General features: G+C 39.2%; 1 protein-coding gene across 2 annotated transcripts in view; it reads left to right on the top strand.

Annotated features, from left to right (window-relative positions):
* PALLD (palladin, cytoskeletal associated protein) overlaps positions 1-25,576 on the top strand; it is a 445,830-nt gene that overhangs the window by 397,191 nt on the left and 23,063 nt on the right. For both annotated transcript variants that reach the window (XM_081332626.1, XM_081332627.1), the window contains 7 exons: positions 483-704; positions 13,919-14,068; positions 15,346-15,440; positions 18,162-18,294; positions 19,580-19,787; positions 21,191-21,356; positions 25,244-25,377. In XM_081332626.1, coding sequence (XP_081188752.1) covers positions 483-704; positions 13,919-14,068; positions 15,346-15,440; positions 18,162-18,294; positions 19,580-19,787; positions 21,191-21,356; positions 25,244-25,377 — 1,108 coding nt within the window. The remainder of the gene's footprint in view (positions 1-482; positions 705-13,918; positions 14,069-15,345; positions 15,441-18,161; positions 18,295-19,579; positions 19,788-21,190; positions 21,357-25,243; positions 25,378-25,576) is intronic.

The following is a 25,576-nucleotide window of genomic DNA, read 5'->3' as shown; positions in this document are numbered from 1 at the left end:
GTTTGCAGAATTTAATATTTGCTTCCTTTCCTTTGCATAATTCACTAACACTGAGATTTAAAGCTACTCTTTACTATGTACTAAACAGGTCTACTTCATTTTTAGGGAGTACAGTTCTCTAAATCTCAGAAACAGAACGGGTTTCCATTCAAAATATGTTCAATATTTAAAATGATCAAATGGATCATTTTGCATTCTACTTTACTACTTAAATGTAATCTAAGGAATTATTTCAATATTTCCAGTCCTTAAAACAGAAATATTGTGATCTAATCCATAAATCCTATTATGTATGCCCGTTGCTCTACTAATATATTCATTTTGTTTTGCTTCACAGAATATTATTTAAAATGTGCAGACCTGTATATCTACATTTTTAAATAAAACCTGGAAAAATTGAAATAATTATAATCTCATTAAATAACCTGCCTGATAAAATGAACTTAAAGACCTAACTAACTTGAGTTTTCTGTTATTTACAGGAATACAAAGTCTCCAGTTTTGAGCAGAGACTGATCAGTGAGATTGAATTTAGATTGGAGAGAACTCCAGTAGAAGAGTCTGATGATGAAGTGGAGCATGGGAAAGATATTCTGGATGGCAGCCTGGCTCCATATTTTGCAACAAAACTTAAACACTACAAAATATTTGAAGGAATGCCAGTCACTTTTATATGCAGAGTGTCTGGAAATCCAAACCCAAAGGTGAGGGGAAAAATCTTTTGGACAGTTCACACAAAACATCAAAGGAATCTTTCATAGAGATTCAGAAAAATGTGCTCTTTGGGCTTTTCTAATTTCCTTAAAATGTGACAAATTCACACAGGTTTTGAATACATGGAGTTTTTCAACTCATATCAAAACTGTTGTATAGTATAAACACCATAAATGATGAGAATGTTGTATTCCAGTCTATATGCTTTCAGGTTTTTCTTAAGTGTTCAGTGAACTGGAAGGTCTGGTAGATCTTTGTGGATGATCTTTGGAGTTTTCCCAGCATGTAGTTCTGAATTCTGCTGGTTAGAATTAACAACCTAAAGGCTATTTTTCTTAATAATAAACGTGTAAACAATAAATGCTTCTGTTCTAATCTACAACAGACTTGACATGGCATCAGTTCAGGCACGTTTTGTAACACATGTAGCAAAAGCAAAAAAAGTTTAGTATTTTTCAGACTTCAATTCATGATCTCGTTAGCTGAGACAGAACAGGAATTAGAAACCTGAGGCTTTCATGATGGCTTGAAATATTAATGCCAACAGCCTGAAGCCAGCACAACTAATAAAGAAGCATGCCAAAGCTATAATTCAGCAATACATCATATTTTTCCTAAGAAGTTCATTGGTGGTTGTCCTCAAAGAGCAGCAAACCCTCATCTATATGTGTATAGTCTTGGTATTTCTTAATCCCAGATAAGTGGATTTTATAAATTCTAGCATTCTTTTTGAGGTGACATTTTGTTGGACTTAATGGAGCTAGAGTGGAGGGTAGACATAGCCACCCATTATTGTCTGCCACCTTTTCTGTCTCTGCCAAGTATCATGATGTCAGTATAGGTCCCACACCACTGAAGTGCACTGGACTGAATGCCTGGAAAAAGCTGCTGAAATTAGGAGCCGTGCTATGTGTTGCCATAGGGATGTTGTGAGATCACAAGTCATTGCAATTTTATATAGGAATGCATCTCAGAATGTGTAACTGAACATCATTATATTTGAAATGCATGTTAAGCAACCTCACTGTGCTTAATTTAACTTGTTTCCTGTAATTGCTTTATTTTATTAGAAGCCTGAGGTTATAATTCAACATAGTGTTTTGGTACAGTAGTGCTCATAGTGATCTAGTGCAATCTTTCTCAACCTTGGCAATGTTAACTCATGTGGACTTCAGTTCCCGGAATTCCACAGCCAGCTTTGCTAGGGAATTAAAGTTGACATGATTTAAAGTTGCCAAGGTTGAGAAATACTGATCTAGTTGTTAGTTGCAAAGTCATGTCCAACCCATGGCGACCCCATGGACAACATTTCTCCAGGCCTTCCTGTCCTCTACCATCTTCTGGAATCCATTTAAGCTCACGCCTACTGCTTCTGTGACACCATCCAGCCACCTCAGGGTTGATCTCCTCTAGGACTAACCAGTTTGAAAGTCTTGCAGTCCAAGGGACTCGCAGGAGTCTTCTCCAGCACCATAGTTCAAAGGCCTCAATTCTTTGGCGCTCAGCCTTTCTTATGGTCCAACTTTCACAGCCATACATTGCAACTGGGAAAACCATAGCCTTGACTATACACACTTATGTTGGCAGGGTGATGTCTCTGTTTTTTAGTATGCTGTCTAGATTTGCCATGGCTTTCCTCCCCAGGAGCAAGCGTCTTTTAATTTCTTGGCTGCAGTCCCCATCTGCGATGATCTTGGAGCCCAGGAAAATAAAATCTGTCACTACCTCCATTTCTTCGCCATCTTCCCCATCTATTTGCCAGGAATAGATTACCTTCTCCATCTTTGACCGCAGAGCACATAGTCAATCTGATTTCTGTGTTGGCTATCTGGTGATGTCCATGTGTAGAGCCGTGTTAGGTATTGTTGTGCAGAGGTCTCCTTGTGCTACCAAAGAGTTCCACAGACAAGGAAGAGTATTAAGAGCAGTAAAAGGTCACAGTAACCACAAGATACACTGAGTTGTGAAAATAGAAAGTAGTTTACTTTAAGGTGGTGTAAAAACAAAAATGCACAGTCAAAAATAATCAGTCCAGGTCATACACAAAAATAACAGTCCAAGTACAAATCCTAATACAAAGTCTTCTTACCAGTCCAGAGGTCAAAAACACAGTTATGCAGATACAGAGCAAAAAATCAATAATAGAGCCATCAGCAAATTCAGATATTCAGAGAGATCCAGTGAGAGAGAGAATCTACGTTTCTAGCTCCTTCTTATGGCCATAAGCAACCTCACACGCCCATGGATCAATTACCTTCTTAAAGTTACAACATCATCATGGCTTATATATTTCCAACCCAATATGTAGGCTATCATCATATGCCTAACAAGCCGTCTCTTGGGGTTGTTGGAAAAGAGTGTTTGCTATGACCATCGTATTCTCTTGACAAAATTCTATCAGCCTGTGCCCTGCTTCATTTTGTACTCTAAGGCCAAACTTGCTTGTTATTCCGGTTATCTTTTGGCTTCCTAGTTTAGCATTCCAATCACCCATGATGATAAGGACATCATTTTTTGGTGTTAGTTCTATAAGGTACTGTAGGGCTTCATAGAACTGGTCAATTTCATCCTATTTAGCACCAGTGGTTGGGGCGTAGACTTGGACTACTGTGATATTGAATGGTTTACCTTGGATTCGCATTGAGATCATTCTGTCATTTTGGGGATTGTATCCCAGTATTGAGTTTCCTACTGTTTTATTGACTATCAAGTATAGTCCATTTCTTCTGAGGGATTCTTGCCCGCAGTAGTATACCTGATGGTCATCTGAATTAAATTCACCCATTCCTGTCCATTTTAGTTCACTGATTCCTAAGATGTTGATGTTCAGTTTTGTCATCTCTTGTTTGACCACATCCAGCTTTCCTTGATTCATGGATCTTACATTCCAGGTTCCTATGAAGAAAAAATCTTTACAGCATTGGACTTTCCTCTCACCACCAGATGCATCCACAGCTGTGCGTCCTTTCGGCTTTGGCCCAGTCAATTCATTCTTTCTGGTGCTACTAGTACTAGCCCTCTGCTCTTCCCCAGTAGCATATTGGACACCTTCCGACCTGAGGGGCTCATCTTCCAGCATCATATCTTTTTTTTCCTTTTGGTACTATCCATGAGGTTTTCATGGCAAAGATACTGGAGTGGGTTGCCATTTCCTTCTCCAGTGGATCACATTTTGTCAGAACTCTCTGATATGACCTGTCCATCTTGGGTGGCCCTGCACGGCGTAGTTCATAGTTTCATTGAGTTACATAAGCCCCTTCGCTGCAACAAGGCAGTAGTCCATAAAGGGGAATACTGATCTAGTGAACAGCATTTTTGTTTGTTGTTGCATTTTCCTCCCAGATTCTGTCTAAGATGTAAATAACCAGTACAAAACTTATTTCTCATAAATATGCATTCATGAAAGAACATGTATTTCGTGTTTTAAATAATACATGAATTCTAAGGGACTTTGGGGTCTTTAGGAATTTGAACAGAAGAGAATTTTTTCGATACAATGATATTTGAAATTATGTTGTCTTTGTTATTGTTAAATTCCTAATTATAAAATGGAACATAAATGTATATATGTGTATGTGTGTATTAGCTGATGCTTTTACTAGGTATCAGTGAACAAAAGGATCCTTTCCATTAAATCTGGTATTAAAATATATCTAAGGATAATGTATGCGGAAGGAAACTGCCTTAAAGGTAAACTTCAAAATTTTGAGATTCTGACATTTAGTTTCCTGCATTTTATATTGATAAACTTTTTACTCCCCCAAATTTAAGCTGCATGTGGTTGATTAACACTGCCATTATGGACGCTTGGAGAACGGCTCTCATCCTCCACGTCCAGTTTCACATCACTGGGGGTCCTAAAAGGGCCGAAGAGTCACCTTGGAGGGGTGACCAGCAAGAAGGGGCTTTTGCAGAAACACGGGGGAACTTCAACTCTACCATTAGTGCCTGCATTCCCTTCGAACTGGCGGATGAAAGACCAGCCATAGCAATACGGCCAGTTCACTAGGCTGCAGACAGCCAAAGCCACACTTACCACCAGGCAAAATTAAAGCAGCATGGAAGAGACCTGGTAAGATCAACCTCTCTTATACTCCAATCTTCTTCTTTCCACCTAAATAAGCTGCTAAGTACTTTCCCCCCTGTGGAGAGGGAGGGAGGATTTCAAACCTCCCTTCAGAAGCAGTGGCGATTGAACCTCCAGGGGTGATTTAAAAAGAAACGTTGAAAAATTGGACCTCAACTAGAACTTTATTCCTTTTAAAAAAAACTTGTGGACTAAAAGCTTTTGACTATTTATTCTTTACTTCCTATCCTTATTTGAAAATTTGGCTCTGTTCTTCTAAAACAGAAGAAACAATTGAAAAGAGATCAACAGGCAGTTTCCCTAAAAGAAAAGAAAAGAATTTTCCAAGTAATTGGGGGACACCCTGTGGCTAAACCTGAAATTATAAGCTGATATCCTAAAAGAGAGAGACAGACTTGGCTGACACTTTAGAAAACAAGATAAGACTAACCTTGAACACCAGATGTGAGAGTCCACCATGAAAGAAATACAAAAACAAATTTATGCTATGATGAAAATAACCTGCCAAACTTATCAGTTTCTTTCCGCAGCCGGTGATGAAATAAGAGATTTTGGGGGGAAACTAGAAAGTGTCTTGGATAAGCAAATGCAAATTGTGACTATAACTAACAATTTATCAGGACAGAACATAACAGAAGAAATTGAACAATCAAATACTCCAACAGAAGATTTAACTACTCAACAAGCACAGACAAGAGAAAATTTGGAGGAAAACCTGACAAAATGGATGGAGCAAAAAAATTGTTACATAATGCAGAAGGAATTTGAAGATCAAAATGAGAAACAGATGGAAGAAAAAATAGACAGTCCAAGACAATTACACCAAGAGGAGAAAATAATGAGAAGATTTGGTATCTTTATCAGATCCCTCAACCCTTCAAAAATAGAGATTGGAGGGTCACTTCAATATGATACTACAACACAAGAACTCTTTGATGACCCTGAAGCAAAGAAACAGAAAATGATATGGCAAAGGAAAAAACACGGAATAAGATTGAAGAAGAATGGACATATTTAAGAGGCCTGAAATGGAAAATATCTAAATAGACAGGATTGTACTTGGATTATGAGAGACTGTTTTGATGTGCAGATAAAAATACTGGCTAATTAAAAAAAATGATGTGTAAATATAAACAGTTAAATTGATATATTGAACTGTTTAAATGAAATTGATTAAGATGTGTTTATGTTAGGAGTGATATAATTAACTAATATACTTGGATTGTCAGAATCCATTTATATTCAATTCCTAACGCCCTATCTGTGCAAACCTAAATCTCGCCCCTTACTGGATTCTGCCATTCCCAAGGGGGGGAAGAGAAGATGTTAATTGGCCATCCCTATCCATTAGATGCAAGGTTGTTTATTCAGCCTGCCTGGGGACCATCATCAAAGACCAGGGAAAGAACCTTTGAACTGAGAAGAACAAAGAAAGTTTGTATCTCCGATTTGGAATTTGAAGGGGAGGAAGCAAATGTTGTAAATGCGTGAAGTTTCTCTTTTCCCATGAAGGGTTTTGACACATGAAACTTTACTGATCCAGGACTGACCAAATGGACTGAGGGGGGGTGTTCCTCGGGAACACTTTAAAAGTATCAATCTGTGACACAGTTTCCAGATCCTGTCTAGATTATCCACTGTCAATCATGTTTTAGTAAAAGTTCCTATTTGGACAATCCTGTCTCCAAGAGTTCTTCTTTCCTAAGATGTGGATTGGGGTGGGTCCTGACATTAGACAGGATCTGCATTAAGAGTCAACCTGGAAGGAAAAACCTTACCGGGGGACTTTGCAAAAAATACAATGTCTAATGATGAGGCAAGGGACGAGGAAAGCCCCATGGAAAGGGAGTTTTCCCTCTGAACGAAACCCCACCAACAGTCAGAAGCTGAAGCATCGTATGCCTCCTGGGAAGAGGTGGTGGAGATGCACAACCGCAAACCGTGGTGGTCGATGGGCGTTGGAAGGAAAAGCAAGTGGGAAAAAGCATCAAATAAAGTGACCCTGAGACAGGGCAGCCACCAAATCAAATGGAGGCAAGAGATGGAGAGCTCCCTGCACATCAGTGAAGAGGAGTGGAACCTAGAGAGAGCTATTGATCTGATGAAGAAAACCCTTAGCTCACTAAGAGAGGAGAAACCTGAATACTGCAGCCGCAGCAGCACCTGGGGCCACAATTGGAGAGACAGTGTGGGGGATCTGGAACCTGCAACACCGGGGCCATCCGCTGGACCAGGAGCTGCTGCCTCAGCAGCACCCACTCCCCACAGAACCACCATTTGGGATCAGGATGAGGGGCAATACTGCCCGCTGCACAGATAACGATCCATTCAAAGACTACCACCCCTGGAGGCAAAATTCAGGGGAGACCCACCATGCTTGGGGTTTTTTCCTAACCCAAGTCCTCAGCTACATGGAAGAATATGGACAGGACATCCCCAGTGACAAAGTCCGCATCCGTATTGTGCAATCTGCCTTAGACGGACCAGCTGCAGACTGGGTGGTGAACCTGCATCACTCCAACGCCCCAGAACTCAATGATTTCAACCGATTCATGTCATCCTTGAGGAGGCAGTTTGAGGATCCTTTGGCTGATCGTAAGGCCTGGGAGTGAATCAAAATGGTGAGGCAGGGCAGACGGCTGGTGGCTGAATATACCCAAGAATTCTGAGCCATTGCCAGCACGCTGAACTGGCCGGAAGACATCCTCCTTAGCCATTTCAAAGACAGGCTAAACTATGACCTGTATGATGTTTGCCTGCCTCAAGGAGACCCAGACCATCTTGATGACTGGTATCTCCTGGCAGAGGAGGAGGAGATAGACCTACTAAAGAGGCACCGCCGGTGAAAACCATGGGGCTGCCTGCCACCTGAGCAAACACGTGAGCCAGCAAAACCACCATCCACGGCTAAGAAATCAACAGGTTGTTTCATATGCAGGAGAGAGGGCCACCATGCTGCAGAATGGCACTCAAAAGCCCCTCAGTGCAAATCAGAGGCATCACCCTCCAGGAAACCAGGGAAGTCCCAAGGCAACCCAAAAGAACCTTCCATCAGGGGGACAGAGGCTGTAGAGTCCACAACCCCTGCCAAGGACTGGGAGGGGATTCCGGCCTACACCGCAGGGGCAGTGGACACCTCGGGAGACAGATCAGAGGGAGAACCATTGGGAAGTGGATACATTCCACCCATCCTTAAGACAGTGACTATATTAGCTTCCTCCATGCCCAAACCCGTCAGAGTAAAAGCCCTAACAGACTCTGGCTGCACCCGCTGCCTCATCAACCCGACACTGGTGGGGAATTTGGGCATCCCAGTGAGGAGACTCAAATAAGCAATCTCCTTTAGCCAATTAGATGGGTCCATAGCAGGGGGGGGTCCCAGCTACCCTAGTCACCTTACCAATTCACCTGTCCCTGGGGACTCATGAGGAAGACATAACGTTTGTAGTGACTCCAGGCATGGAATGCCCAATGATTTTAGAACTGGAATGGCTAAAGAAATGGAACCCCTGGGTAAATTGGAGGACAGCAGAACTCAACTTCCCAGAGGTGGAGCATAGGAACTTAAAACCCCAAAGCACCCCCCCCCAACCCAAAGAGAGGAGACAACATCAGTGGGGGAAGAGAAGGGGTTACCACAAATACCAGAAGAATACAGGGACGTTGCTGAAGTTTTCAGTGAGGAACGGTCAGATGAGCTTCCCCCTCACCAGCCCACAAACTGTGCTATAAAATTCAAAGCCAGGGCAAAACTCCCAAAGCCCAGAATGTATGCCATGAGCCCAAAAGAAATGGTAGAGATAAAAACTTAGAAAGGGGATTTATTGAGCCTGCCAAACCCAAAGTGGCCGCCCCAGTCCTATTCAGGGAGAAGAAGGATGGTTCTTTTCGTTTGGTTGTTGATTACCGCTTGTGCATCGATTACCACTCTCTTAACACAATTAGTGAATGTAACCTGTATCCCCTACCCCTAATGAAGGATATGCTATCCCACCTATCGAAAGGAAGGATTTTTACCAAACTAGACCTGAGAGAAGCATACTACCGCATTAGGATTAAGGAAGGAGACGAATGGAAGACTGCGTTCAATTGCCCAATGGGTTGCTACCAGTTCAAAGTCCTGCCATTTGGACTGCAAGGGGCACCCACAGTTTTTGTGCAATTAATTAATGATGTGCTAAGAGAGCACCTATATAAGGGGGTCCTGGTTTACCTAGATGACATCCTTATCTTCACCGAGACCAAGGAGGAACATATTAACCTAGTCAGAGCAGTTCTGAAAAAGTTGCGGGCCGCCTACCTATATGCTAAACTATCGAAATGTGAATTCCACCAGGAAAGAATAGACTACCTGAGCTATCACATATCCCCAGAGGGCATCGAAATGGACCCTGAGAAAATCAGGGCAGTATTAGAATGGGCATCCCCCCCCCAACACACGGAAGCAATTGCAAAGCTTCCTGGGGTTTGCAAACTTCTACCGCCAATTCATCCCTTCATTTGCCCAAATAGCCCTGTCACTCACAAACTTGTTGAAAACAAAGGGGGGTCCCCAGTGAACCACAGCCAGCCTCTGAAATGGACAATGGAATGTCAAGCAGTATTTGAGAAGCTAAAGAGACTTTTTTCTGCCGAGCCTGTCCTGAGACACCCAGATCCTGATAAACCTTTTGTAATACAGGCAGATGCAAGTGATGTGGTGGTGGGAGCTTTATTATTACAGGAAAATGATGAGGGGGCATTGCAACCATGTGCATATACATCCAGGAAACTCACAGAGACAGAATAACGTTGGCCCATATGGGAAAAGGTGGCATATTCTGTGCGATGGTCATTACTTACATGGCGCCAGTTCCTTGAAGGAAATAAAATCCCCTTCCAGGTCTGGACAGACCACAAAAATTTGGAAGCACTAAAAACAACCAGGAAACTCACTCCTAAGCAAGCCCGCTGGTCACAACATTTTCACCAATTCCATTTCACTCTCAAACACTTAACGGGGGGGGGAGAATTTCTTGGCAGATGCATTATCTCGCATGCCCCAATATAACAGCACATGGGTTAATGACTCTAAACCACTCATGCCCGAACAACTGGCAGCACCAGTCACCACCAGGGCCCAAGCTAAAATGAAGCCGATGGTGGATAGCCAAACTGGAATAGAATTCTGAAAGTCTTTGGAAACTCATGAATTATTCCAGAAAAATAGACATATGTGCACAATTAAAGATGGACTACTCTGGGTGAGTGAGAAATTATACATACCTGCCACCCAGAGGATCAATTTCATGCAGCTGTGCCATGATACAAAATCAGCAGGACATTTCGGGTTTGTAAAAACCTTACACTTACCTAAAGGCAATTTTGGTGGCCATCCGTGAAAAAGGACATAGAAAGCTACATGGGCAGCTGCTAAATTCGCACAACGGCTAAGAGGCTGCAAGGGAAATTGCCAGGACTGCTACAACCAGTGGTGAACCCCTCAGCCCCATGGAAAGAAATAGCCATGGATTTTATAGTGGAATTACCAGAAAGCAAACAAGAACACTGTGGTCTGCATGGTCACGGACTTGTTTTCCAAAAAAGTGCACTTCCATCCCTTGCCAAAAGATCCCCACCACAAAAGCCTTAGTGAAACTTTTTGTGCAGCATATTTACAGATTACATGGGGCACCACAACGCATAATATCTGATAGGGGGGTGCAATTTACGTCGGCATTTTGGAAAGAATTTTTATCCCTTTTAGGAACCACCCAAGGACTGTCATCTAGTCATCATCTTCAGACAGATGGATCGGCTGAACGTTTGAACTCAGTACTTGAGCAATATTTAAGATGCTTTATTAATTTCCAGCAAACAAATTGGACGGACCTACTACCTTTCGCAGAAGTGGCATATAATAATGCAGTCCACTCCAGCATAGGTTACCCTTCTTTTCAAGTAGCTACCAGTCAAAGCTTCAACCCCATGCCAGAACTAACCCCAAATGAACTGGTAATCCCATCACTGAAGGAATGGATTACACAATTATAAAACACCTGGCCAATCGTTAGAAAAGCTTTGGACGAAGCTAGATAAGCATACAAGACACAGGCGGACAAAAAAAGAGTCTATCCCAAATCATTCAGGGTGGGAGAGATGGTATATTTATCCACAAAATACCTTATATCACTACATCCCTGTAAAAAACTTGGACCAAAAAATATTGGACCTTTTCCATTTAAAAGAATCATAAACCCAGTAACAGTAGAATTAGGACTACCCAAAAATCGTAGGCAGATACACCCAATTTTTCACTGCAGTTTACTAAAAAGAGAACAACAGTCACACCTACGAACAAGAATCCCACCACCAGCACCTCCCATCATGGTGGAAGGAGAACAACACTTCCAGGTGAAGGAAATACTAGATTCTAGGAAAAACAATGGAGCTATTCAATATCTAGAAGCTTGGAAACACCTCCTCTCCTCAGAAAATGAGTGGGTGAATAAACATCACATTAGAGCACCCAAGTTGCTTAAGAAGTTTCATACAGAATATCCTAACAAACCAGGTTAACATTTATATTTTATTTCCTCTACAGGTGGACCTGTCTTTCTTTTAAGGAGAGCAGATTGTCAGAATCCATTTATATTCCATTCCTAACTCCCTATCTGTGCAAACCTAAATCTTGCCCCTTACTGGATTCTGCCATTCCCAAGGAGGAGAAGAGAAGATGTTAATTGGCCATCCCTATCTATTAGATGCAAGGTTGTTTATTCAGCCTGCCTGGGGGCCATCATCAAAGACCTTTGAACTGAGAAGAACAAAGAAAGAGGGGGGGGATTCTGGTTTGTATCTCCGATTTGGAATTTGAAGGGGAGGAAGCAAATGTTGTAAATGCATGAAGTTTCTCTTTTCCCATGAAGGGTTTTGACACATGAAACCTAACTGATCCAGGACTGACCAAATGGACTGAGGGGAGGGGTTTTTACTTGGGGACATTTTAAAAGTATCAATCTGCGACACAGTTTCCAGATCCTGTCTGTTTTAGTAAATCATGTTTTAGTAAAAGTTCCTGTTTGGACAATCCTGTCTCCAAGAGTTCTTCTTTCCTAAGATGTGGATGTAGTGATAAAAATAAAATTACAAGTCTAAGCATGAGAGAGCAGATATAAAGAAGAGAAAATATGTATTAAATGTTAAAAGGGAAGAAATTTTGGTTATTGAATTTACAGTATGTGGAAATTATAATGAAAACAAGAATATTATATTGTATTATTAACCTGTTGATATGGAAATGAGATAGATAGGATGTGTATCTAGATTATTAGGAATTGGAGAGAATTGTGATAAAGGGAAGTGGGGTCACCTAGAAATATGAAAATGAGAAACTTCAAACGTTTAACTTTAATATTAATGCAAATTAAAGCTGGGAAAATTTATAAGGTGATTGATGTCTTAAAGATGAAATGTTAAAATAAATAAAATATATGAAAGTATTGACAAATGCACGGAAACCATTAAATAATTGATAGATAAAATAAGTATGTTAATTTAGATAAGAGACAATATGTATTAAAGGAAAAAAGAGAGAAAATATTGGCTACAATAAATTGGAGATTTGTAATAATACGTACTTGTATGAAATGGAACTATTGTAACCCAGACTACCATGTTGCTTTTCAAAGATATAAGGGTAATATTGGAAAATCAATAAAAATGTATAATTTTTTTTAAAAAAAAAGATATTTAACTTGACAAAGGCAACATGCAGTCACACAAAATAATTGTAATTTCCTAAAGGGAAAACTTTTGACTACATATAGAATATTCTTGTGGGACAAGAGGAAGGAATGATATATTAATTGTTATAAAACTCAATTAACAGTAAAATACCACACTCAGTCATGTTAATCTAGGACACCAGGAAGATACTCCTTTATGTATCTTAACTTGCTTAATTCTTGACAAATTTCCAGATTCTTAATGAAAGAAGTGTATGATAAAATAATAACTGGCTCTTACAAGACCAACATTTATGAGGTAATACTAGGAAATCTGTGTAGTGTGCAAGTTCAAACTTATTTTTGCAGCTAAGCCTTTGCTAAGATTAGGCTTTACAAACAATAGCACAACTTTTTATTTGAAACATAAAAACTGTGCCATCATATTGCTGTATTAAGCCTTGTTGGCAGTGTCAGTATTTTGCAAGTCCCCCCAAATTAAAGATCTTCCTGTGAGTTTTTCCTATATTACCGCTTTATCTACCAATATCTGACACAGCCAGTGATGAGGATACCCTCATTTATTCATTCAGAGAAAGAATTAATGGTGTAGTCAGGGGTAGGCAACCTTGGCTCTTTTATGATTCGTGGACTTCAACTCCCAGAATGGCTGGCTCAGGAACTCTGGGAGTTGAAGTCCACAAGTCATAAAAGAGCCAAGGTTGTCAACCCCTGGTGTAGGTGATCACCAGGTCAGTTAAGTTTCTACAACTGGGGACCACAGACATCTGAAACAATAGGAAACTTTATTTTGGTTCCTAATACCTATGATAAATATCCCAGTAATGAACATACAGGTAGTTCTCAACTTATAATGTTTAGTGACTGTTCAAAGTTACAATGGCACTGAAAAAGTGACCTAAGAAAAAAACTTGGGTGACAATATCTGATAGAGAAACCATGGCAGAATAGGATAATAAAAAAAACTTTCATTAATTGTTCAAGCCTAAATATTGACTGTTTGCTATAATTTCTGATTGAAGCTTAATTGGACATTATGTTGCTGGCATGACTAGCAGTATAATGTATAAATGTTATGAGAAAAAGTGTACATAGAAAAAGTATCAATATTTACTTTTTGGGCAATGATGAGAGAAAGTGTAAATTGTAATGCAGCAGCAACAAGAGAACTAATTTCTCCACCATCTTATACCGTCTCAATCTGGAATTTTGCTTCAAACACAAATACCTGCACCACTCATTGTTAAGCCAATGAAGTGAAATAGCTGTTTATTTTTCAATAATTTGTCCTAAGTCTGTAACAGAGGGAAAGACAGGAAATTATTCTAGATCCTTTTTATTTATTCTGAAATCAGCACTTGTGTTTTGGGTTTTATTTCTCTCAATATAGATCTATTGGTTCAAAGATGGAAAGCAAATCTCTAAAAGGAATGAGCACTACTGGATGCAAAGAGAACCTGATGGGACCTGCTCTCTCCATACCACTGCCTCCACCCTCGATGATGATGGGAATTATACTATTATGGCTGCCAATCCACAGGTAAATCAAGCCTTAGCTGTGGAATCAGTATGCTCCTGGGCACAGATGTTTGTTTACATTCACAATCTGAGTTAAAGATTTAATTGAGAAATGATGTCATTTTAGGGCAAGTAATACTTAAGCCTTCTCAACTCATCTCACAGTCATGATGCCAAGTTTCGAATGCAGAGCTATTGGGGAATGATTCAAAACTCTTTCTTTAAGCAACTGTCCTTATATAGATAGGTAAACAAGGTAAACAAGCTACATTTGCAATCTGATGTGCCTCTCTGATTGGGCTAATCACTGATCATTCAATACACTTCTACTTCTGATTATGTCTGAGTAGAACTATATATTATGAGGAAAAACCAGATTCCTCCCCATCCCTAATGGCAGAGTTCATTTTATTCATATTCTCTCATAGTAAAACCTGCCACATGTCCTTATGCCCTGGTGAGTCTCTCCTCTCCTCTCCTCTCCTCTCCTCTCCTCTCCTCTCCTCTCCTCTCCTCTCCTCTCCTCTCCTCTCCTTGCACAATATACCAACAGAAAAGGCACAATATACCAACAGCCAGTATCTGTTGGTCTTTGTTGAGCTGACTGTGGTGCAGACAACAGATTTCCTAATGTTTTACCAGTAACTGTTGCTGGCATCTTTGAAGGCAAGCAACTGAGCAGGAACTGACTGGGCTCTGTTTCTGTAGCTAGATATTCTGACTATAAAACTGCATGTTAGTATATAGATATGATCTATATCTATGTTAGAATTGTCTGTGTCGTGCCATCTAGTGATTATTTAGCTAAATTTTGGTACAGTAATTGCAAAAAAATCTAAGAGTGAGAAAAGGAACAATAGTTGCTATTCAGTAAATTTGGTCTGAGAGCTAAAAATGAGGGAACAGATTAATTAGGTTGCAGCTATGATAGAAAAAGAATTTAATTGAGGTTGTCATACTCAAAGGTCAGCCAAAACTAGGAGTTGTCATAGGTCATTGTTGCATATCCTGTGCTCTGTTTTGTAGTTAGACAGCTGTTTGTATTTCTAAGTTTCTGAGTATTCATTGATCACCTCCTTTCTTGTTGGGCTTGCAACAGTTCTTGTGAAAGATCTGATTACACTACAATGGAAATAACTCCAAGCCAAAAAAATAAGTTTTTAATCTTTAAGAACAAACACTTTGTAAAAGTCTGTAAGTAACAAAGGACTATTAGAAGACTTAATTGTTAAAAGAAGGCTATTCAGTAAAACTGCTCTACATTTATATAATTTTTCTCTTTTTAATTTCAAATGCTAGGGGAGAATAAGCTGTACAGGACGATTGATGGTCCAAGCTGTCAATCAGAGAGGACGCAGCCCCTGGACACCTCCTAGCCAGCCTCATTTCAGAAGGTATTATAGTTAATTATGAACTTAGGAAAAAATTATGATTCTAATACTAATACAGGTAGTCCTTAACTTACAACCATAACTGAGTCCAAAATTTCTTGAGTTTTGCCCCACTATACAATCTTCCTAGGGACGCAGTGGCTCAGTGGGTTAGGATGCTGAGCTTGTCGATCAGAAGGTCGGCAGTTTGGCGGGTCGAATCCCGAGTGCCGCATAACAGAGTGAGCGCCTGTTACTTGTCCCAGCTTCTACCAACCTAGCAGTTCGAAAGCACGTAAAACTGCAAGTAGAAAAATAGGGACCACTACGGTGGGAAGGTAACAGCGTTCCGTGCGCCTTTGGCGTCTAGTCATGCCGGCCACATGACCACGGAGACGTCCTCGGACAAACGCTGGCTCTTCGGCTTTGAAATTGAGATGAGCACCAGCCCCTAGAGTCAGTTACCAAGCATCTGAATTTTGATCATGTGACCATGGGGATGTTTGCAATGGTTGTAAGTGTGAAAAATGGTCATAAGTTACTTTTTTCAGTGCCATTGAAACTTTGAATGGTCACTAAATAAACTGTTTTAAGTTAAGGACACTTGTATAAATATTTTTTATCATTATTACTTTATTTAATGGTATTGCTGACTTGAGGATATACATAATTAGCTGGATCTCTGTATTTATCTGATGCTTTAAAAGTTGACTTTTCAAACTGAATCCATTTTCGGAGATGAAAAATTATACAAATTTTAGATTGCAGGAAAAAGTCAGTGACAAATATTGCATTACATAACTGAAAATTTGTTGAAACTGAACTGAGCTATATAATATTTTAGTTCTTACAATATTTTTAATATTTATATGAGATTGTTACTTTTAATAATTAGGCTTTTAATTGCACCCTCAATAAAAATAATAAAACAAATATTTAGGAATTTTTGGTTAGCAATTTCTTTTCTCAGTCTGTCTTCTGGACTACTGTAATGCATTTTCTTATTCTGTTATTGATGTGAAGAAGTTTAGAGTACAGACCCAAAAAAGATGCAAAATCTCAACAAGGAATATACTGATAGTTGATTCGTAAATTATGAAACAGCTCTTGGCAGATTGCAGTTCATTAAATAAAAGTATTATAGTTCTGCTTGTCTGTCTATGAAATAAATTAAATTGGAGTGGAGAGAAAAATCTTTTCATAATATGCTTGAACTTAGAAAGCAATTTGTGTTGTCTTTGCAACCATTTTTATAATGATATGGGAGTGAAATGCAGAGGTGATTATTTGAGAAGGAAATCTTCTCAAAAGTCAGGGGTCGTCTTATACGCCGGGGTGCTGAAAATTTAGGGACAGGGCTGGCTGGAAAACCTGGAGCGGATCTCCCATTTAGTCTGCGCAGGGAAAGCGGGACCAATTGGAGAAGAAGCTGCAGTCTGTGATTTTTTACAGACTGGGGTCTGGGCGTCTTTCCTTCTAAAGTTGAAGACCAGCTGTAGTATATCCCAACTTGAAAGGCAGGTGGGGAAGGCAGCAGCCAGAGCAGCGGCTTAGCTCTAAGGACACATTTGACTCAGGAACTGGGCGGGCTGGCTGGAAAACCTGGAGCAGATCTCCCATTTGGTCTTTTTTTAAAAATCCCATTTATATCCTGCCCTTCTCCGAAGACTCAGGGTGGCTTACAATTTAAAGCACAAATCAATGTGCTTAGCAATAGCCTTCATTCTGTGTATATACCTGTTTATTAGGGCTTTCACCCCCCCCCAAGCAGCATTATTACAAAGTCAGCTTATTGCCCCCAACAATCTGGGTCCTCATTTTACCTACCTTGGAAGGATGGAAAGCTGAGTCAACCTTGAGCCTGGTGGGATGCGAACCTGCACTAATTGCAGGCAGCTTGTGTTACTTAAGGCTCTGCGCAGGGAAAGCTTTAGAGTGAATTAGGAAAAGTGAAAAAGTGAATTAGGAAAATAGGGAATGGTTGCTGGAATCAGGGGCTGCCACAAAGAAGAGGGAGTCAAGCTATTCTCCAAAGCACCTGAAAGCAGGACAAGAAGTAATGGATGGAAACTAATCAAGGAGAGAAGCAACCTAGAACTAAGGAGAAACTTCCTGACAGTTAGAACAATTAACCAGTGGAACAACCTGCCTCCAGAAGTGGTGAATGCTCCAACACTGGAAGTTTTTAAGAAGAGACTGGACAGCCATTTGTCTGAAATGGTATAGGGTTTCCTGCCTTAGCAGGGGGTTGGACTAGATGACCTCCAAGGTCCCCTCCAACTTCTTCTTCTTCTTCTTCTTCTTCTTATTATTATTATTATTATTATTATTATTATTATTATTATTATTATTATTATTATTATTATAGTTTAATCCACTTGCACTGTTTTATGTTTACATGTTTGATGACAAACAGCCTTATGTTTATAAGTGACAGTTTTCCTACTAAGCACCTGCATGTAGTAAGCATTTGAATTAAAATTACCATATTAAAATCAAATCTGATGTTTTTTAATTTTTATTTGGTGTGCGTTGGAAGAGGGGTAGTCTTATACGGCGAGTGTAGGGGGTCGTCTTATACGCCCAGTCGTCTTATACGCCGGAAAATACGGTAACAGTAACCATGAATAGTTTTTATTGAAAGAGTTAATTAAATCTGCACTAATATCTGTTTAAGCTATATCAGTGTGAGTACATTTGGAAATATACTAGGTTAATCTGGGGTGATTTACATATTATCTATAGACCACGGTCTCGATCAAGGGATAGTGGAGAAGAAAATGAACCAATCCAGGAACGCTTCTTCCGACCATATTTCCTGCAGGCTCCAGGAGATCTGATAGTTCAAGAAGGAAAACTTTGTAGAATGGATTGCAAGGTACATTTAAATTTTTATTTTTAATATTGAACATATAGCTTTATGATTTATGACCACAGTTGAGTCCAGAATTTCTGTTGCTAAGAAAGGGAGTTATTAGGGGAGTTGTCCCTAATTTTATGACCTTTTTGCCACCTTTTTTTGTTACGCAAATCACGGCAGTTGTTCACTGAATCACGTGGTCATTAAATGAATCTGGCTTCCTCCATTGACTTTGCTTGACAGAAGCCATCTGGGATGATTGCAAATGGCAATCATGTGGCCCCAGGATTCTGTGACCATCTTAAATACATGGTCACCAAGCACACACATTTTGGTCATATGATCATGAGGCTGCTGCAATGGTCATAAGTGTGAGGACTAGTCATAAATCACTTTTTTCCAGGGCTGTTGTAACTTCAAACAATTGCTAAATGAATGGTTGTAAGTCAAGGACTACTTGTGTAATGAATGAATTTTATATATGTATTATATTTTTATAAATATGTGAAAATGATTTTAGATAATAAGGGATTGAGCTACACTTAAGTAAACATTATATATGTAGATTATCCTAAAAATCATTGTTGGAGTAACTTGTCATATTAGGTCTGTATGAAGAAGTTATCTGGTAGAAAAATGATATAATGGAATATACTGTATCTGTACATAAAGGTGATAAAGACAGAAATTAACATTTTGTAAATATTAAATAAAACTCATTTGCCCTGTATATTCCTTTTAAGCATATTTTTAAATATTCCAAAGGTAAAAACTAGTGAATTTCAATTGTATTTAGGTAACTCAGAATGTTATTGGAGTGCTTTTAAAATGTTTCTCATTACATGGCTGCTAAAGTAACTTTGCCAAGCAGGAATTGTTATTAATCATATTTATCATTCAACAAGCTGAAATTTGATTCATAGGATTCTGAATATGGAGTTTAATTCCCTGAATAGTGTACAGTTGAAAAGAATTTTTGTTCAATGAAACCTTTTCAACACATTCCTCCTTGAAAGTAACAATCAAGATATTATTAAATGTAAAATGATCACAAGGCATAGTCTTTTCTTTCTGTGCATTGTTGTATTTAATTTTGTTATGGAACCTCTGTTCAAATAGAACTCAGTGATATCTAGGAATACTAAAATGTTTGCTCATGCAAGCATAAAGAGTTGATGAATTTTTATCCCATTGTGGTCTTCTGGGATAACAAAATACAGTGTACTGAAACAAATAGTCACAACTTTTCTACAGTCTTTATATAGTTTTACTTTCCTGAAGACTGTGGTGTATTTTATTTAAGGTCAGTGGCTTGCCAACTCCCGACATCAACTGGCAACTTAATGGAAGAGTAATACGTTCTGATAATTCCCACAAAATGCTTGTACGGGAAAATGGTATACACTCCTTAATCATAGAGCCAGTAACAGCAAGGGATGCTGGCATTTATACATGCATTGCCACTAATCGAGCTGGCCAGAACACCTTCAGCCTGGAACTGATTGTGACAGGTAGGACACTTGCATAATTTGAAAAAATAGATTTGAGTGCCTGAACATAACTTAGCAGCTGTGGCTCCTTTCTCTATAATTCTTTTTTTTTAATATATTTTATTGATTTTTTTTAACAAAGCATAAATCACTCAATAATTGGTAAACAGTGTGTTGTCTGGGTTACATTTGTAAAACAATCTTTAACAATTAATTTCTATATCTACTGTATTATGTGGCAGCCATTCATGTAAAACTAGCTCCAGAGTTAGAATATTTTAAAAGGCCTTATGTGAAAGAAAGAAAGAAAGAAAGAAAGAAAGAAAGAAAGAAAGAAAGAAAGAAAGAAAGAAAGAAAGAAAGAAAGAAAGAAAGAAAGAAATAGCTCTATATCCTGCAGAAGGTATGAAAAACTTTTCTTGGCCTGTGTGTTTATCTGTAGGTTTCTATTAGAAAGCATTTATGAATGAATTTTGATAAGATAAAAAAATCTCTGCTTTGTTTTTTTGATGAAATCCTGGCCATGTTCAGGCATAACAGAAAGCTCAAATTGCTAAGAAGTCTAGCTCCTTGTTCCATGAGCAGAATAACAGTGTTGGAAGGGACCTTGGAGGTCTTCTAGCCCAACCCCTTGCTCTGGCAGGAAATCCTATACCATTTCAGACAAATGCTTGTCCAGTCTCTTCTTAAAATCTTCAGTGTTGGAGCATTCACATCTTTTGGAGGCAAGTTGTTCCACTGATTAATTGTTCTAATAGTCAGGAAATTTCTCCTTAGTTCTAGATTGCTTCTCTCCTTGGTTAGTTTCTACCCATTGCTTCTTGTCCTGCTTTCAGGTGCTTTGGAGAATAGCTTGACTCACTCTTCTTTGTGACAACCCCAAACTGAATGAACCACTGCTTGATTTCCTTGTTAGTAGAAGTACCATTCCCCCCCCCCAGAAATTAACAAGGAACCTATAAGCCGTCTGTATATCCCCACTGAGATATCTTATTGCCTCCCCAAAAGAATTAGAAAGCAAAATTTGAAGTTGATGGGGAAGTGGGAAATTGGGGTCTGTCTGTGAGTATAATTTAAAGTTCTGACTTCTAACATGAGCTTCTGTTTAATCACTCTCAGTGGGAAAACAGACCCAAGCTGAAATAATTGGATGGTGTGCTTCATTATAGGAGAATCATCAGCAATTCTGGCAAAAGATTATATTTCATCATAGCCATTTGGCTAGACCATGGGCCTTCCACTTTTTTTCCTAATACAAGTGTGAACATTGCATCTTCCTCAGCCCATTAGGCAGCAGCAGATGAAGTGATATTTTCATTTTCCAAATACATCTCTCTGTGAGGTACCTCTACTGCTAAGAAATATTAAGAGAACATACACAAAATATATACTAATATAAGGAGTGGGGGAATCTGTCTTTTCAGCTAAGGAAGCACACAAGCCGCCTGTATTTATAGAAAAACTACAGAATACAGGAGTGGCTGAGAGGTTTCCTGTGCGACTGGAATGCCGGGTTTCAGGTGTGCCTCCACCTCAGATTTTCTGGAAGAAGGAAAATGAGTCACTCATATACAACACTGACAGAGTGAGGTTAGTTCCATATTCTGTTTATTAACTGTGTCACTTGTCTATGTTGAACATTTAAAGGCTTGAGCAACAGTATACATATCTAATACATGAACAGTTTGAGCCAATGATTCATTTACTGCCATTGCCTGGAGTAAGTCATCTTATAGACAAATCAAGCCAGATCTACATAAATTATACATGTCTGTTAATTTTAAAATAACATTCAGACCCTAAGAAAGGCTTTATACAAAAGAATTCATGTAGATAGGGATTATATGATAATACCTCATTTCCACACCAAATGAATGGTGCGAAGCAGGAATCTGCATTGTTCCTACTGCTGTTGAACTTTTATTTTAGTTCTGTAGTTGAAACCTTCTACAGTAATGATCCACTTTTCTATCTTCTGAACATAAACAAAAATCTCTTATTTAGTCCTAAATACAGATTATCTCATAGTACTTTCAATTACCATAATTGGTTTGAGAAGAGTTTATACCTGCTTAATATTTATTGCAAAATGAAGCTTCTTATTATCATAAATTGAAAGTTCTAGACTTCGTAAACAGATCATGTTCAAATTGAGCTGGTGAGTCAATATGATTTAGGGATGAAAGCTGGACTGGACCCTGAAAGTTACTGTATATTCACTTCTGCCTTCAGTTGCAGGAGCTCACTGGATGAGGCCTCTGGAGCCCTGCAGCCATGGATGCAAGCTCAAGAGGCTTGGAAAATGCCTCTGCCACCTGGATCGGCTGGGGGGGGGGCGTGAAATCCTCTGCAGCCTTAGATCCACACAGCAGAGGCCTTTTCCAGGCCTCTGGAGCCCGGATTGGCCACTGGCATGCTGCAAAATTGCCCTACGACCATGGATGCGAGCTCCAGAGGCTTGGAAAATGCCTCTGCCGCCCGGATCAGCCATTGGGGGGCGAAATCGCTCCAGAGGTTTACTTGGACTCTTGCTGGCAGCTGCCTGCACCATTCAGCCTGGATCCACCCAGCTTTTGCAGCTTCTCCGACTCCCAGTGCAGAGAGAGAGCGAGAGTGCAGGGGCACATGGAGAAGTGGAGGGGAGCAGCCTAAACTTGCCTCACTCTGGGGCGATGGCGTGTGTGCCCACAGGGACAGCTCCTCATGCCACCTGTGGCACACGTGCCATAGGTTCATCACCACGGTCTTATGGTTTCATTTCATTTCCATGGGGACTAAGTTTTGTTTTGTCCATTTAAGAACTTGAGTATTAAAATACTTCACCTGTTAAGGAAAAGCTGATTATTTGTCATATACCATCATACCAAATGATTGTGAGCTTTTTACAGTGAGGGAAAATATTATCTGATCCCCTGCTGATTTTCTATGTTTGCCCACTGACAAAAGAAATGATCAGTTTATAATTTTAATGGTTGGTTTATTTTAACAGTGAGAGACAGAATAACAACAAAAAAGTCCAGAAAAACACATTTCAAAAAAGTCATAAATTGATTTGCATTTTAATAAGTAAAATAAGAATTTGATCCCCTACAAATCAGCAAGATTTCTGGCTCCTATGTGTCTTTTATACAGGTAATGAACTGAGATTAGGAGCATTCTCTTAAAGGGAGTGCTCCTAATCACAGCTTGTTACCTGTATAAAAGACACCTGTCCAGAGAAGCAATCAATCAATCAGATTCGAAACTCTCCAACATGGCCAAGACCAAAGAGCTGTCCAGGGATGTCAGGGACAGGATTGTAGACCTACACAAGGCTGGAATGGGCTACAAGACTATTGCCAGGCAAATTGGTGAGAAGGTGATAACAGTTGGTGTGATTATTCACAAATGGAAGAAACACAAAATAACACAAAATAACTCCCTCAGTCTGTGGCTCCATGCAAGATCTCATCCCGTGGAATTTCAATGATCATAAGAATGGTGAGCAATCAGCCTAGAACTACAAAGGAGGAACTTGTCAATGATCTCAAGGCAGCTGAGACCATAGTCGCCAAGAAAATAATTGATAACGCTCTACGTTGTGAAGGACTGAAATCCTGCAGTGCCCGCAAGGTCCCTCTGCTCAAGAAAGCACTGTACAGGCCCATCTGAAGTTTGCCAATGAACATCTGAATGGTTCAGAGAACTGCCTATGACCTCAAGAACACCACCCCCACTGTCAAACATGGAAGTGGAAACATTATGCTTTAGGAATGTTTTTCTGCTAAGGGGACAGAGCAACTTCACTGCATCAAAGGGACGATGGATGGGGCTATGTACCATCAAGTCTTGGATGAGAATCTCCTTCCCTCAGCCAGGGTATTGAAAATGGGTCATGGATAGTTATTCTAGCATGACAATGACCCAAAACACACAGCCAAGGGAACAAAGGAGTGGCTCAAGAAGAAGCACATTAAGGTCCTGGAGTGCCCTAGCCATAGAAAATCTGTGGACAGAACTGAAGGTTCGAGCTGCCAAACATCAATCTCGAAACCACAATGACTTGGAGAGGATCTGCAAAGAGGAGTGGAACAACATCCCTCCTGAGATGTGTGCAAACCTGGTGACCAACTACAGGAAACGTCTGACCTTTGTGATTGCCAACAAGGGTTTTGCCACCAAGTACTGAGTCATGTTTTGCAAAGGGGTCAAATACTTATTTCACTCATTAAAATGCAAATCAATTTATAACTTTTTTGAAATGCATTTTTCTGGATTATTATTTTTTGTTATTCTGTCTTACTGTTAAACCATTAACATTATAGACTGATCATTTCTTTGTCAGTGGGCAAACATACAAAATCAGCATGGGATCAAATAATTTTTCCCCTCACTGTATGTGCTCATATTTAAAATATGATTGCAATTACCAAGTTTAGCAGGTAGATTCAAACATTCCATGTAAGCACATTTTCCCTTATGGCAGAGAAAAAAATTAATAATGTATCTATATAGTCTATGCTGCACTGTTCATTTTATAGAGAAATTGTCATGTCTAAACTGAAATGAATCATTCATTATTTTTCCCCTTCTGAGTGAAGATACTTATAAAGTAGTCCAATATTACATAGCTACAATATTTAGCCAAACTCTTGGAGATCTGTTTAAGTCCACTATAGCTGCTGGGAACTGAGGTGGGATAACTTTAATAGGCAGATTTTAAATTTTGAATTTTTAAATTTTAAATTTTTATTTTATGCTTTATTACTTGGCTAATAACAGACTGGAACCATGCATGCATCTGAAATACACTGTTGTGGGTCTGTAGTCAAAAGTTTAATAAAATCAATGTTATTATGACATTTAACATGATTGATTATTTTTTTAATCCCATTTATATCCCGCCCTTCTCCGAAGACTCAGGGCGGCTTACAATCTAAGAAGCACAAATCAATGTGCTTAGCAATTTTAAAATATATAATTAAAAAAACATGAAACTAGTCATAATTTATTAACTTCAAAGGAAGCTAGGGAAACATCAGTTGAGAGAAACATTTTGTTTCTTCATATATTGAACAGGTAATCCTCAACATACAAACTAATGGGTCATCATATGACTAAAACCAGGTTTATGAACTTTTTTATAACGGTTGTTAAGCAAATATATTAGTCATAAAGTGAATGTGGTGGTTAAGAAGTGAATCCATTGTTTACTGTAAGGTGGGTTTTCCTGGAAGTAAACACTGAAAGTAAAGAAAAAGCATTATAAATCACAATCTCAGGACTGCAGATCTCTGCAAATGGCTGTAAATGTGGCCTGTTGCTGAATGCCCAAAATGCGGTCACATGACCAGGGGACAGATGTTGGAACTTTGAAACTGGGTCATAAGTCCCCTTTTCTGAGTCTGTTGTAACTTCAAACAGTTATTTAAAATAATTTCTACATTTATGCCTGTTATTTACTTACATGTTTTCATGTATCTCTTTATTCTTTTAAGCATGCATCAAGATAATCATGGATACATCTGCCTGCTTATTCAGGGAGCTACAAAAGAAGATGCTGGTTGGTACACTGTATCAGCAAAGAATGAAGCTGGGATTGTTTCCTGCACAGCAAGGCTGGATGTCTATAGTAAGATGCTATATGGATGTTGACAGTATTTGGAAGAATTGTCCCAAGCCTATATTCCTTCTAAAATAACAATATTAGAGTCACCTTAAGATCAAGCCCACCAATAAAGCATAACTGGTATAGAATAAGTCATGTTTTAGGTGAAATAATCCTTTGTCATTATTGTAATCTTAAAAGTTTTAATTTTATGTTCTTATTC

The sequence above is a fragment of the Vipera berus genome (assembly GCF_964194415.1).
Source record: "Vipera berus genome assembly, chromosome: 7".
Classification (NCBI taxonomy): domain Eukaryota; kingdom Metazoa; phylum Chordata; class Lepidosauria; order Squamata; family Viperidae; genus Vipera; species Vipera berus.
This window is presented reverse-complemented; position numbering and strand designations above follow the sequence as displayed.